Here is a 13,981-nt window from a genome sequence, read left to right as displayed (position 1 = left end):
AACACAAACTGATAATGACTGTTACAGACGATCCATCCCATAAGAGTTAAAAGAGAAAAAAAATCAATCCAAACGAAGAGTTCAATTGATAATACATGAAGTGAACTTATAATTGTATTATTTAGTTCACACACTTCACTTGATCACTTCAAACAGGAGAAGAAAACATCATCTAGATGAAAATGCTTAGATAAGATGCCAAATTCCAGCAGTTTGCCATATATAGTTGACGTTCGATAACAATGAGACCAAATACATGACCATCGAGCCATCCCAAACAACTACAGAGTCCAGACAAAAATGAGGAAAGATGTCTATCATTTACCCATCGCAAATAACTCCAGGCAACAGCAGAAATGGTAACTACAGCGCCAACAGTGCTTCGACTTTTGCAATCTGCTCTTCTTCAGTCATCGGAGCTGGGGTACTGTTGGTCTCATCATAAAGGTCATGCTTCCATTTCTCTGTCTGATGATCACCCGCATCCTCGTGCATGTTGCTTCTTCCACCATACTGGTAGTCAAACCTGTCTCTGCCCCTTCCCCCTCTGCCAGCAAAACGACCTCTTGGATCATAGCCATTTCTCTGACCAGGGCTCCTGTAATCAGAAAATCCCCACCTGGTACCTCGGTCATCTGGCCTTATGAATTCCCGTGAGTGGTAGTTTCTCCTTTCTTCTCCCATTCCAGAGGTTAGCCCAGGTTGATCAGGTATACGAGATCTTGAATGCGGTTCTGTAACAGCAGGAGCTGATTCTTGCCCCGCCAGTGGCATTCCCATCTCCTTAAATCCTGGCCTCCTTTTGGCAACCGGAGCGTCTTGCTCCAACTTGAAAAACCCATCGTGCTTCCATGTAGAATCAACATCACTCTGTTGCTGAGCCTGCCCGACCTTTTCCTGCAAACCATGTCCTTCAGACCTGTGTTTATATCTATCATCGAGATGTTCATTTTGATCCCTTTGTCTTCCATAATCTTCAAAACAAAAACAAAAATACCCTAAGCAAAGGGATGGAAAGATAAACTAGCGCTGAAATTAATAAGAACTAATAAGGCAGCTCACAACTACCTTGGTGACCATAGCGTCGACCACCTTGCCTAGCACGTTCACGCTCATCATGCTGTACATACAAGTACAAGTAGCCTAATGTTGTTAATAAGTGGACATTTGAAGGTATGTGTCACAAGAGAACTACCACTAAATCACCAGAAATATAGCACTTATGCATGATGACCTGACAACAGAGAGGTATTCTTTAGCAACAACCCAACAATCTCAGCACAACTAGTTCCGTAACAGTATGAGCAATTAACATGAACATGAATACCAATGTAGAAGTAAACATATAGTCGTAGCTCATATCTATGAGTTGTAGACGGTAGATCACCGAAATACTAACACAAACCACCGAACCAGTTAAACTCTAAACTATAAAAATGAACGGGAATAATTTGATCTAGGTAAAAAAACATTAGGGGAGAACATTTAGACTCTACAACATGTGTAAACAGACTACAATGTAGGCTCAACCAAACTGAATCAGAAAGCCACTAAAGTGAGCAAAATAGTACTCCCTCCGCTTCTAAAAATATACAGGTGCCATGGGATCCATGACCAACCTTCAAAAGTTTGACCATTAGTACACATACATGAAAATTTTGGTATTGGATTTCTCTTGCAAAATACCAACACAAACTATTTACCTACATTACAATATAAAACACACAGTGTAAATCTTGCATCGTGGACTGCGGAAAACAAATAAAAAATGACTCATATCTGCAGATGGAGGAAGTACATAATAAGAAGGAACAAGTGGTAGTCCATGGATCTAACTAAATCATAATTCTATACACTTGGGAGAAGAAACTATACCACTGGAACTGGAATATGATAGCAATACATTACTACATACTGAAAAAGTTGCAACCCATGTAAGAAAGTAATAGTAAAAGTGTGAGCAATTATAGAACAAAATGAACTGATGATGTGTAATTTAAGCCAATTGGCCTTCTAGCTAGTCTGTACTACTTCCTAGATAGCACAACAAACAGACATTTCATAAGGGAACTAGCACAAGAATTGGCAGTTACTGCTCCAGCACATGTAAACAATCAAGCCGCGATCCTCTAACTGTCTATTAAGTGCACTGCAAACGGCTATCAAGCCACCGAGAGCAAAGAACATAACCCACTGACAACAATCCCTTTCTGCACATGCGTGTATAGGAGACAAGAACCTGAAAGGAAGAAGATCTAGGCCGCCAGGCCTCTCTGGTCTCGGAGAACCGCTTGGTTCCCCTGGGAGACCTCTCGTGCCTCGCGGGAGGGTCCTCCTTCGCGTCGCCCGGCGGCGGCTTCCCCTCCCCGCGCACCGGATCAGGATCGTCGCGCCGCGCCTGCGGGTCCTGCAAGGGCTTGCTCCTCCTCTCGTCGCGGTCGCCAGCGTCATCGGCGCCCTTCTCGGCCCGACGCCTGTGGTGGCTCCTGTCGGATTCGTGCCTCCGGTCGTCTCTCCGCCTCCTCGGGCTACCAAGAAATGAGTTCCGGAATGGGGTCAGCACGGGCGCGAATCGCATTGCCACGAGAGCACGGGACGCCGATCGGAAATTGCAAGCACTAATCTGGAAATTGTTTCCAGCGAGACGTATCGGGGGAGACGAGGGGGGTTGCGGTGGATTGGGTTGGGCACTTGCCTGGGGTCGTCCCGGCGCGACCTGGACGAGGAGTGCGGGCGCCTCCCGTGGGAGTCGCGGCCCTCCCGCCGGGACGCCTCGCGCGGCTCCCTCGCCGTCTCCGTCTCCGTCGCCGTCGCCGTCGCCGTCATCCTCTTCTTCGTTATCGGGTTCCTCTTTCCCCCACTTCGCTGCCCCTCGCCTGGGTGGAGCGCGAGCCTAGGGTTTTTACCCTGGGTCGAAAGGGTGCGTCGGACCCGAGCCCGACCGGACCGGACCACACGCCGCGAGCTGGTCTGGTCTCTCGTCTCGCGTGGTCTGCTTTAAGATTCGTGCTTGGCTGACTGTGGCGGAAAACTGGAGAGTGAAAAGGGAGTGGGAGAGAGAGCGAAGCGAGAGTGTTTGCGCAATCATCGATGATGGTTCGTATCAAGCCTGTCTCCGACCTCCCTAGCTGGTAAGATATGGCTGTAGTCGGACAGGGATTTTTGGTTGCAGCATGTGTTTATCCGAATCGTGCAAGGAACATTGCATGGGGCAAGGAATGGAGAAGCACAACATTCAGGAAGTGTGTCAACCTTTGTGGTCGTTAGATCCATTAGAGTTACTATACATGTCTGCTAGTTCAGTTTTTATTATTCAATCAGTTCCATTACAAGTCTTTGGATGGGTCGCTATGTTGAATTCCGTGCTAATTCGAGTAGACCCTAATTGTGTGGGGGAATCTGAACCGGTGTTTGGTTTACAAAACCCAGATGTCTCCCTTGTATTTGGAGATTGATTATTTCTTCAGCAGATAGAAAATATAAAATGCCATGGGGGTGATTGGTGACTTTGAGATATGGTGCTGGACAGACTATCTAGAGTTGGAACTGGTGCAGATGATTCGAGAGGGACTGTTCTCTTCTCTGGTCCAGTGATCGGTGATTCTTCCTTGCTTTTTCTCTCTCGACAGATTGTTTAGGGAAGTTCCTTGTTTTATAACAGTTCTGTGTTTTTAAGTTGCCAGACTCAGAGTTCAGAAATCCTTATAACAGTTCTGTGTTTTTATATTACTATTTTATCTATGTTCCTCTGCAATGCAACTCGCGTACAACTTACCTTGTTCCGTGGTCGTTTATCTAATCAAATCTAGGAGCATGCTTTTTAGTACTCCACTATATCATCAGTTATCCACGTGGACAATGGACAGACGAATTAACTCAATTTTCAATAATTAGTGCCACAGCTGCTTCCTCGATTCTGCGGTTTTGACCTAGTTTAATAAAAGGGTTGGATCTTGTTAAACATGGAATTGACGTGTACTTTGCATTTGTGTTACAATCAGGTCCAGAAGCACATAGTTGTCACAGCTTAGTATTGTGTCATCAAATATGCAATTTCTATCCGTTTTGTCTCTGAAGTACAATATCAGTTCTTTCGGTTATCTTGTGCTGAGACATTTCTATGTGACATTGCAGCTCCTTTCCCAAGATGTATCGACTCCGAGCCAAGGACAAGATTAAGATGGCAATCAAGCGTGGGTTCAACGACGAGGATGAGGAGGAAGTGACACAGATGTCAAACCCAATGAACTTAAAGGAGGCCACTCTCGCAGACAAGATCACAAAGGAAGCTTTGGCTAAGGTTATGGCTCACAGGAAAGCCTCTGCCCTGACAGCTGCCCCGCGGACCGCCACAGCTCCTCCCCTGCCCTGGAGAACGCCACAGGCCCAACCGCTACCCTGGAGACTGCCCCGACCTTCGCCCTGGCCCGAGCCATCCACTAAATCTGGTATAAGAATATCTCCAGTTTCTTTCTGAATACATGTAGGTAGATGGTAAATAATCTATCAAGAGTAAAGGATGAGGTTTCTCTTTTTTAACTATACTCTGCTTATGTATGGTGGTTTGGATGTTACCTGACTTCAAGACTTTCGATGTCTTTTGAATATATCTAATTTTCATTTTAAAAGGTTTACATGATGTATGATCTCTTTTGCATTCTCCGCAGTCGAAAAGACTGCTGTACAAATGGGCAATTGGCACAAGGCAAAGATTTCAGGAGAATGTTTGCATCAACAAGGTTTTCAATTTTCTCTTGTTTTTAGTTCCCTTCCTTATGATGATCATTCACAAACCTTAAAATTTAGCTGAGTTTGTGCATTGAAACTGGCGGAAGGGGGCCAGTAAATGGTAAGGGGAGACGTTTTCCCGTGGTATAAATCTCGTGGTTACGTTGGGATGGCTTTATCGTCGTGGTGGCCGTGTATGATTTCGTGTTTATGTGAGATGATCGTATGATTTTCTGTTGTCCAGGAAAACCCAGCATATTGAGTCGGTCTGCCTTTGTTGTGATGACGTAGAGGACGTGTTTGATAAGAGAAAATCCTATTGTGTTTATATACGAATATCGTTTTTTAATTATTTAATTGAGAAGAATTCGTCAAGTTCACATTTCCAGAATTATTCAGTCAAACAATCCGATCTTAGTTCCTTCAAAATGATCCGAGATTTTGTGACCCATTTCGTGTGCTACTGATCGGTAGTCCTATCAGCTGGCCTTGCGCCGGAGGAGCTCCCTAGTGTCGTCGGCGGGGTCCTTGGTGCAGCGGAGGAACTCGATCACGATAGTCTTGCCGGTGGCGCGCCTTAACGACGATGTCGGAGCTGCCCCTGCCGATGCCGCACCTCTCCTGCCTCCTGGTGTTTGATTCTGGCCCTTGGGTGGTCATCGCATGGCCTGTGTGCCGACGAGAGTGAATTCCGTTTTTTATCCTGTAGTTGTACATTTATGACACATATTATCCTATTTAGTGAAATTTTTATTAAAAATATCAGATTTTAATGACTTTTAACACGGTATTTCCTCATATTTATATTTTTCTTGTCTATGTAAGATAGGATCGGCATGTTGCGTTAATGATTCGTAGAAAAATCTATAAAGATCAAAGGACATCGTTGACGATCATGTCCAGACTTTTCTTGTCCATCTGTTTCATTCCTCATGGACGTTCATATATTTTTAGACCCTCGATGTCACATCATACCATGCCTGATGGACATGCATCAGAAAACGAGTGTCCAAAGCTTTCAAAAGAGATATTATAGACGAATTTCCACTTGATGGGGGTAATTAGGGTCATAAATGTACAACTACAGGATAAAAAGCGGAATTGACTCTGCTGACGATCGATCAACAGCTTGGTTGCCGGTTGGTGCCTTGCTGCTGGAGAGGGGGTCGAGATGGAAGAGACGATCGATGCATTGGAGGCTTTCCCCTTTCCGGGTAGATCGTCTCTTCAGTAAATGAACAACCTGAATTCAACTCGGAAATGAACCTGAATTCAACTCGGAAATGAACCTGAATCGGGAAATCCTTCGGGCCGGAAACGCAGGCAGCAAGGAAAATAGAAGCTCGCAGCCACCGTAACTCGGACTGAAACTGAACTGAATTCCACCGTAACTCGGACCTGTCGAAACAAAATAGCCAACGCAGGGCATGGATCCATACGGAAGTTCCTCCCTCCCCATTCTCCATCATCGATCTCTGCTTCCTTAGTTCCGCCGCCTCCCCATTCTCCTTCATCGATCTCTGCCTCCTTAGTTCCGCCGCCCTCTCCAGCAACCAAAGTAGTTCGTTTGTCGAGCTAGCGCCGGCCATGGCCGTCCTCAAGCGACCTGCCGCTGTCCTCGACGCCGGCCACGGCCACGCGACGGCCGCTCAACATCGACAATCGCCGTCGTGCTGCAAGAGGAGCCGCGCCTCCATCGGGAGCACCGACGACTACGAGAAGGTGGCCTGCCTAGGGAAAGGCGGCTTCGGCGTCGTCCACAGGATGCGCCACCGCGTCACCAAGAAGAACGTGGCCGTCAAGTTCCTCTCCTCGCCCGACGACACCGACGTCGTCAAAGATCTTGAGCAGGAGGCACGATTCCTCGAGGCCTGCGACGGAAACCCCTACGTCGTCGGCTTCGAGGGCCTGGTGTGCGACCCAGCAACCGGCGACACCGCAGGCCTCGTCATGGAGTACGTCGAGGCGTCGAGCCTCTGGTCTTTGCTGTGGGACAGGCGCGAGCGCGACGACCCGCCGCTCCCGGAATCCACGGTGCGCGACTTCATGTGGAAGCTCCTGACCGGTGCCGACAAGATGCACGAGCACGACCGCCACATCGTCCACCGCGACATCAAGCCAGCCAATATCCTCGTCGGGAAAAACCTGGAGCTCCTTAAGATTTGCGACCTCGGGCTGGCCATGTCCATGGCCGACTGGCCGCCGTACAACCGGGCCGGCACGGCGTCCTACATGGCGCCCGAGATGATCCTGGGGAAGAAGGACTACGAAGCGGTCGTGGATACGTGGTCCATCGGCTGCGTCTTTGCCGAACTGCTCACCGGCAAGACGCTGTTCAATGGCTACCTCGAAGATGACGACGAAGACGAGACAACGAATGACATAAGGCAGCTGTGGAGCATCTTCTGTGTGCTCGGGATGCCGGACGAGAGGACGTGGCCGGAGTTCAAGTCGCTGCCGCTCACCGCCGACGTGCTGAAACGGCTACCAGCGGGGTACAAGCACAGCCGGCTCCGGTATTTGTTCCCTGAAGACAAGCTGTCCGAGGAAGGATTCCAGGTGTTGCAAGGGCTCCTCACGTGCAACCCCGACGAGCGACTGACGGCAGCCGACGCGCTGAAGCTCCCATGGTTCGATGCACCTCGTTCGGTGGCCGCCGCCGCTGCCGCTGCGAAGGTCGACTCTCTGTCGTTTTCGAAAAAGAAGGCACCAAGGATCAAGTTCATCCCACCGGCGATGCCACCACGTGGAACGCAGCGCAACGAGTGTAATTAGACCCTGTAGATCAGTAGATGTAACTGTGCTTGGATGAGCCATCAAAGTAGAGGCTGATCCCTGGTGCCTTGATCGCCGGATCGCCCATTAGTGTTGGCCTGCTTTTCTGAATTCTATGTGTCATTGTGCACATGTTCAGAGAATCAGAGATGTGTAGTTGTGAAGTTGTTTTCAGAGATTACATTCGAGTGCTGACATGTTGTTTACTACTCCTACATGCTCAATTGTTGAGTTATACTGCACAATCTCCGTTGTTTTTCCAAAATAATGAGCTGATGATAAATCTCCTGCCAGTGTAAGTTTCATGAGTTTTTGTAAATCCAGTGGCACTAGTTAAACAATTGGGCTTCTTTCCACCATCTTTTCCGTATGCAGGTTTCTTAATGTGAAATAGATAGAAAAACAAGTATCGTCATGTATATATATGAATGCATCAATTCTCCTTATCCTGAACCAACTTCAAGAGCTTAGTGGAGATTTCAGTTTCTTTTCAGTTTAGTCATGTTCATAGAGGAGCCAATGTAGCTCGCCAGCACCCATCCAACATGGGCGAGGGTTTCGACAAGGAAACCCAATTTCCCCGCTGCTTGTTGTCATAGCCATCGATCCTCTTCATCGTGTGAAGAGTCTACTCAAAATTCCAGTCGCCGTGTGGAACGCAGCGCAACGAGTGTAATTAGACTCCGTAGATCAGTATTCAGAGATGTAATGCTTGGATGAGCCATCTATGAGCCATCTAGTAGAAGCTGATCCCTGGCGCCTTGATCGTTAATGTTGGCCTGCTTTTCTGAATTCTATGAGTCATCGTGCGCATGTTCAGAGAATCAGTGATATGTAATTGTGAGGTTGTGTTCACATGGTCAGTTGTTATTGAGTTATAGTGCACAATTTGTGCTATTTTTCCAAAATCCTGAACCGATGATAAACATGTACTAGTACAACTTCATACAGTTCAGTGTATGTGTTTCCACCATCGGAAATATGCAAATTCAGTTACTCCTTATGCAAATTCAGTTACTTTTGTAATAGATAGGAAAGGCAAGTATGTCCTCTATTTCGGAAATTGCACCATCGGAATGCATGGATTTTGAGTACTTAATTTCTACCGGATCTTCAACACACTAGTGGCTAAAAATCAAATCCCCCAACCCGGAGGTGTCCTGCTTCCTCGTATGTGTCATAGATTTCCCGAATTGTTGCAATTGTTTTGGATAGTTTGGTTAAGAAAAATATTTTTTGGCTAAGTAAAAAATCTTATCCACGGAGGTTATAGCAATCCTCCTCAAACCTCCTTTTGGTTTGTTTTTGCATTTCTTCGTTTGTGTACATAATTGGCTAACAATATTCTTAATTAATTTAACATGGTGGATTATTATTTTTATCTCCTTTCTCTCAATGCTACAAAATATCATAGCTAAGTCACAACAATGGTCTGCGGTCTCTTGTTTTTTTAGCCGAAACCGTAGAACAATTGTTCTACAGTAGTTTTCATTTATAAATTATGTACAAAAGTTAAAGTTACAATAGAAATCAACCAATTCCAGCTCTAGGAAACATAATAAAAATTGCATTACATTTATTGATCCATCCGAATTCTGATTTTCTCTGCCTTGATGGGCTTTGCTGGGAGCTGGGTTGCCCATAGTCCCTCTTTTGGATAGTGCTTCCATGCGTCCAAGTGTGGTGGTGCTGCTATGAAAATCTTATTAATCCTCACACACAAAATACCCCAACATCCCATATACTATATCACCAACTTTCTAGGACTGAAGGCCTCACAATCAATTGAGGTCTTCAATTGAAATTTGGTCACCCAATTTTGATCAGATCAATAATTCTCAAAACTATCTCATTTAATTTGATATACAATACACTATGCTTTCTAAGTTTTAGTTCTTCACAAATTATTGAAATTTAGAATTGGGTCACCCGATTTTGACGGGTTAACAGTCTCTAAATGAGCATTCTCACCCAATTCTTTTAATTCACATGCTTCCTAATTTTGGAGCTTTAACATTTGATTGATGTATAAAATTTTGAATTTGGTTCACATTTTGATGGGATCGACGATTACTCTAATCAATCGGCAGCAATCGACAAATAAAAACATATCAACCCAGTGCACCCTCGCACCACCTAAAGAAAAGTAGTGCAAATATGTAAAAGTGTAGCATCAATATAGTAGAGGTAGTTAATGATGTAGAAAATTTCCTCATATAAATATGGATTGATTAGCAGATAACACACAATCACATCACAAAAGACTAACCAAAACACCTCATTCAATAAAAAAAACATACTTGATCATCTTGCCCACTCACCAAACCAAATATTACCTCTATTCCAATACTTGATCATACTTATTGGTGCACATAGGTGAGCCTAGTTGTTTTAGGTTTTATGCTTGGCAAATTAAACGTTAATTTTATTCCGCATTTGTTCAAGCCTAAATTGTAATTATTTTAAAGCGCCTATTCACCTCCCTCTAGGCGACATCCACGTCCTTTCACCTGCGTTCACGCCTGCACGTCGCCCCACCGGTGTCTGCAGCGCCGTCGTCGCGCCCACGCCTGCGCTCTGCGGCCCCCGCCATCGCATCGCGGTCCCGTCCTCACCATGGAGCTCGGGCTCATGTATCCCTCCTCGGAGGCATACTATCCTTGGGCCCGAGGAGAAGAAGCGGAGGGGGACAAGTGTAGTCGGGGTTGTCGCCGCCGAGGAAGTGTCGGAGTCAACGCGGGAGAGAGAGGGGAAGAGAGATGTAAGTAGGAATATTTGTATTTTAAGGTGTAATCATTTATGTTCGTGCTACTATTATTAAGTTTTAAGTTCTAAGTTGTGAGAGCCCAAGTTATAAGGGTGATGTTCATGCTACTATATATATCTATGTTATGTTCGGGTGTGCTAATATATGTATGTTTTATTCAAGTAATAGTGTGTTTTTCTATATCTTTACTCCTTGCCTTTTTATGTATTTATGAGTCATGCAAGAAACACCACATGGAGCAACATTTTTGTCGGAGTAACAAATATTTCCATGAACCATTCAACACTTAACGTAAGTATTATTTTTCAAAGGTTAAAAGAAGAAACGTTTCTGTTTGAGTTAAGACAAGTAAAACAAGTAAAACATGTGCTAACTCTTTGCATTTTGCCGCATTTTGATTTACATTATTCCATGAACATTTTGATTTACATTTTCCACGAAAAAAACAAGTAACAGAAATAATTTTTGAATTAAGAGAAGTAAATTTTCTATGTACAACGGGCCCAAGTAAAACATGTCCTAGCTCTTTGCATTTTGCCGCATTTTTATTTACATTGTTCCATGATTTTTTTTGGCTAAAGTAAATACAAGTAAAGAAGGGGCGTATATGTTTGTTAGAGGTTTATTTGCCGAAGCAACATTTTACTATGAGGTTTTAGTTGAAGAATTTAATGTATCATAGAATGTTTTGTCGATTTACATTTGTGTGTCAAAAAATGAACCATCACAAAATACCCCACAAAATTTAGTGCACGGCTTTTTTTGTGTGTAGCAACTATTGGAAATATGGCCTAGAGGCAATATTAAATTAGTTATTATTATATTTATTTGTTCATGATAATCATTTATTATCCATGCTATAATTGTATTGATTGGAAACTCAAATACATGTGTGGATACACAGACAACATACTCTTCCTAGTGAGCCTCTAAGGACTAGCTCGTTGATCAACGATGACCAAGGTTTCCTGACCATAGACATGAGTTGTCATTTGATAATGGGATTGCATCATTAGGAGAATGATGTGATGGACAGGAGACAATATGAACGTAGCATGTGATCGTGTGAGTTTATTTCTACTGTTTTCTGCATGTCAAGTATCTGTTTTTATGACCATGAGATCATGCAACTCCCTGGCACTGGAGGAATTCCTTGTGTGTATAAAACGTCACAACGTAACTGGGTGACTATAAATGTGCTCTACAGGTATCTCTGAAGGTGTCTGTTTGGTTGGCATGAATCGAGACTGGGATTTGTCACTCCCTATGATGGAGAGGTATCTTTGGGCCCACTCGGTAATACAACATCACAAGAAGCTTGGAAGCAATGTGGCTAAGGAGTTAGTCACGAGATCTTGTATTACGGAACGAGTAAAGAGACTTGCCGGTAACAAGACTGAACTAGGTATAGAGATACCGACGATCGAATCTCGGGCAAGTAACATACCGATGGACAAAGGGAATAGTATACGTGATTGATTGAATCCTTGACATCGTGGTTCGACCGATAAAGATCTCGTAGAATATGTAGGAGCCAATATGAACATCCAGGTCCCGCTATTGGTTATTGGTCGGAGAGTGTCTCGGTCATGTCTGCATAATTCTCGAACCCGCAGGTTCTGCACACTTAAAGTTTGGTGACGATTTGGGATTAGTGAGTTATGTGTGATGGTAACCGAATGTTGTTTGGAGTCCAAGATGAGGTTCCAGACATCACGAGGAGCTCCAAAATGGTCCAGAGGTAAATATTTATATACGGGAAGTCATATTTTGGCTACCGGAAAAGTTTTGGGTTTTCCGGTATTGTACCGGAAAGCTTCTAGAAGGTTCCGGAAACTTTCTAAGGAGTCCAGAAGTCCACCAAGGGTTCTGCCACATACCAAGGGTTTGTATGGGTTGAGGGGAGACATTGTGGTCTTATTGGGCCAACCGCACAAGTCCCTCAAGGCCCATGGAGTTGGGAAAGGTGGAAAGTCCATTTTTGTATGGAAGGGAAGGAGGGGGACTAGGATTCCACCTCCTCCCCCTTGGCTGCGCCCTAGGGCTTGGGGGAGGGGGTTGTTCCCCACGCCCCTCCACTTATATATAGAGGGGAAGGGGTGCCCCAAGAGCACACACGAAGCCCTTGGCGCCCCTCTCTCTCCCTAGATCGTTTTCTCCTCCGTCCGCGGTTTCAATAGCGCTAGGCGTAGCCCTGCTGAGATAGCACCACCACCGCCGCCACCACGCCGTTGTGTTACCGGATAACTCATCTACTACTCCGCCCTCGCACACTGGATCGAGGAGGCAGAGACATCGTCGAGCTGTACGAGTGCTGAACGCGGAGGTGCCGTCCATTCGGCGCTCGATTGGGAGTTCGTGGGACGGATCATGATTGGATCACAAAGACGTACCAGTACACAACCGTGTTCTTTAATGCTCCGGCTTAGCGATCTACAACGGCATGTAGATACAATCTCTCCTCTCATAGATGTGCATCTCCTAGATTGATCTTGGTGAGCGTAGGGAATTTTTTGTTTCCCATGCAACTTTCCCCATCACCAAAATGGGTGCACCAAGCGGGTGAGCTTGTTTTATATTTGGGCCTGCTTTTTCTCAGTCCTCATCACCCCACGACCCATGAACTCTGCATTGTGTTAACTGAAGAATTGCTGCAATTTATTCATCAATTGCTGCATTTTATTCTTCAAGGGGAGCAAATAATCCATGGACTATCTAGAACTGTAATTGAGAATATCATTACAAGTATTTAGGCAAGTTTTGCTCCACACAAATTCAAATTCAGCTAACAAATGATACCTCACTAACTGAAACTACTATCTAGACACGATAACTGAAAGGAAACTAGCTTGACACACTAAGTGAAACCGTAACAATTTATGTCGGTTGATGAACATCAAGTAAAACAAACCCATAGCAATGACACAACAATAAAATGCTCCAACCATCATATTTGCTTGTTGCTTCAAATCGATCAACTACTTTCGTTGCTTGCCCATTTTCTTCAATGCACACTTCAGTTCCTTGTCCATCATCATGGCTGTGTTGGCCAAATGGGGGGCGTGTTCCACAACAAGCCCCCCCCCCCAAAAAATGTGCTATTGGGTTGATGCGATCATTCTCAACCTCTCAACGTACTCAACGAGCCACTGGAAATACCCACATTTCTTCAGAACCTGAAAAAAGGGGGTCAGCACCGCATGAACCCTAGATCCACTGCCCAAATTCAACGAAAAAGAAAGAAATCGGAAGAAATTAGACCATATGATTGGTGAAGTACATAGATCTAACCTGCCCCGGCAGTGGCGTGCTCAAGCATTTCACGAACTCGCATCCACGGTTGCCATTTTCTTCCTTCACACAAGTCAAACGCTTCAAAGACTCCATGCGCGGGCAATCGGGGCATCTTGTCAACGACACTGGACTGTACTGCGACCATGATTGGCGGGACATCGAAGTCGAGCTAGACATCACTCACCTACGGCGCACTTTGTTCCGGAGAAGAGGAAGAAGAAGGTGGGGAGGAAAGGGGAAGGGGTGGGCTGGCTTAGGCTCGTGACTGGCTCAGGTCGGGGCACGTTGATGAGCTCGGACATGCTTATGTGGATTAGTTGTAGGTCCCGCACGCATGTGAGTAAGTGGTGGGTCCCATGTTGATGTGGATAACTAGTGGGTCCTGCGTGTTATAACTCAAATCGCCAACCCCTTGTG

The 13,981-nt window shown here is 45.3% G+C and overlaps 2 protein-coding genes across 2 annotated transcripts; one reads left to right on the top strand and one right to left on the bottom strand.

The window, feature by feature from the left end:
• Nucleotides 1-173: 173 nt before the first annotated feature.
• On the bottom strand, nucleotides 174-2,872 carry LOC123449398 (eukaryotic translation initiation factor 3 subunit A). Its single transcript, XM_045126608.1, has 4 exons — nucleotides 2,696-2,872; nucleotides 2,240-2,528; nucleotides 1,069-1,120; nucleotides 174-974 (listed from the first exon to the last, which is right to left on the bottom strand). Exons 1-4 carry the CDS (start codon nucleotides 2,824-2,826, stop codon nucleotides 364-366), a joined length of 1,083 nt encoding a protein of 360 aa, XP_044982543.1. The 5' UTR covers nucleotides 2,827-2,872; the 3' UTR covers nucleotides 174-363.
• Nucleotides 2,873-6,315: 3,443 nt separating this feature from the next.
• Nucleotides 6,316-7,758, top strand: LOC123446885 (putative cyclin-dependent kinase F-2). Its single transcript, XM_045123428.1, has one exon. It carries the CDS (start codon nucleotides 6,316-6,318, stop codon nucleotides 7,501-7,503), a length of 1,188 nt encoding a protein of 395 aa, XP_044979363.1. The 3' UTR covers nucleotides 7,504-7,758.
• Nucleotides 7,759-13,981: the final 6,223 nt, after the last annotated feature.

This window comes from Hordeum vulgare, chromosome 4H, assembly GCF_904849725.1.
Source record: "Hordeum vulgare subsp. vulgare chromosome 4H, MorexV3_pseudomolecules_assembly, whole genome shotgun sequence".
Classification (NCBI taxonomy): Eukaryota; Viridiplantae; Streptophyta; class Magnoliopsida; order Poales; family Poaceae; genus Hordeum; species Hordeum vulgare.
Note: the sequence above shows the minus strand (reverse complement) of the source record. Positions and strands in the feature narration are given on the sequence as shown.

Bases quoted from the DNA above. Each gene is read 5' to 3' on its own strand.
- LOC123449398 (XM_045126608.1), bottom strand. From the start codon at position 2,826: ATGACGGCGACGGCGACGGCGACGGAGACGGAGACGGCGAGGGAGCCG. The intron at 1,121-2,239 runs GTTCTTGTCTCC...TTGTATGTACAG, and splicing joins CTAGATCTTCTTCCTTTCAG to CATGATGAGCGTGAACGTGC. The intron at 975-1,068 runs GTAGTTGTGAGC...TTTGTTTTGAAG, and splicing joins TCGACGCTATGGTCACCAAG to ATTATGGAAGACAAAGGGAT.
- LOC123446885 (XM_045123428.1), top strand. From the start codon at position 6,316: ATGGCCGTCCTCAAGCGACCTGCCGCTGTCCTCGACGCCGGCCACGGC.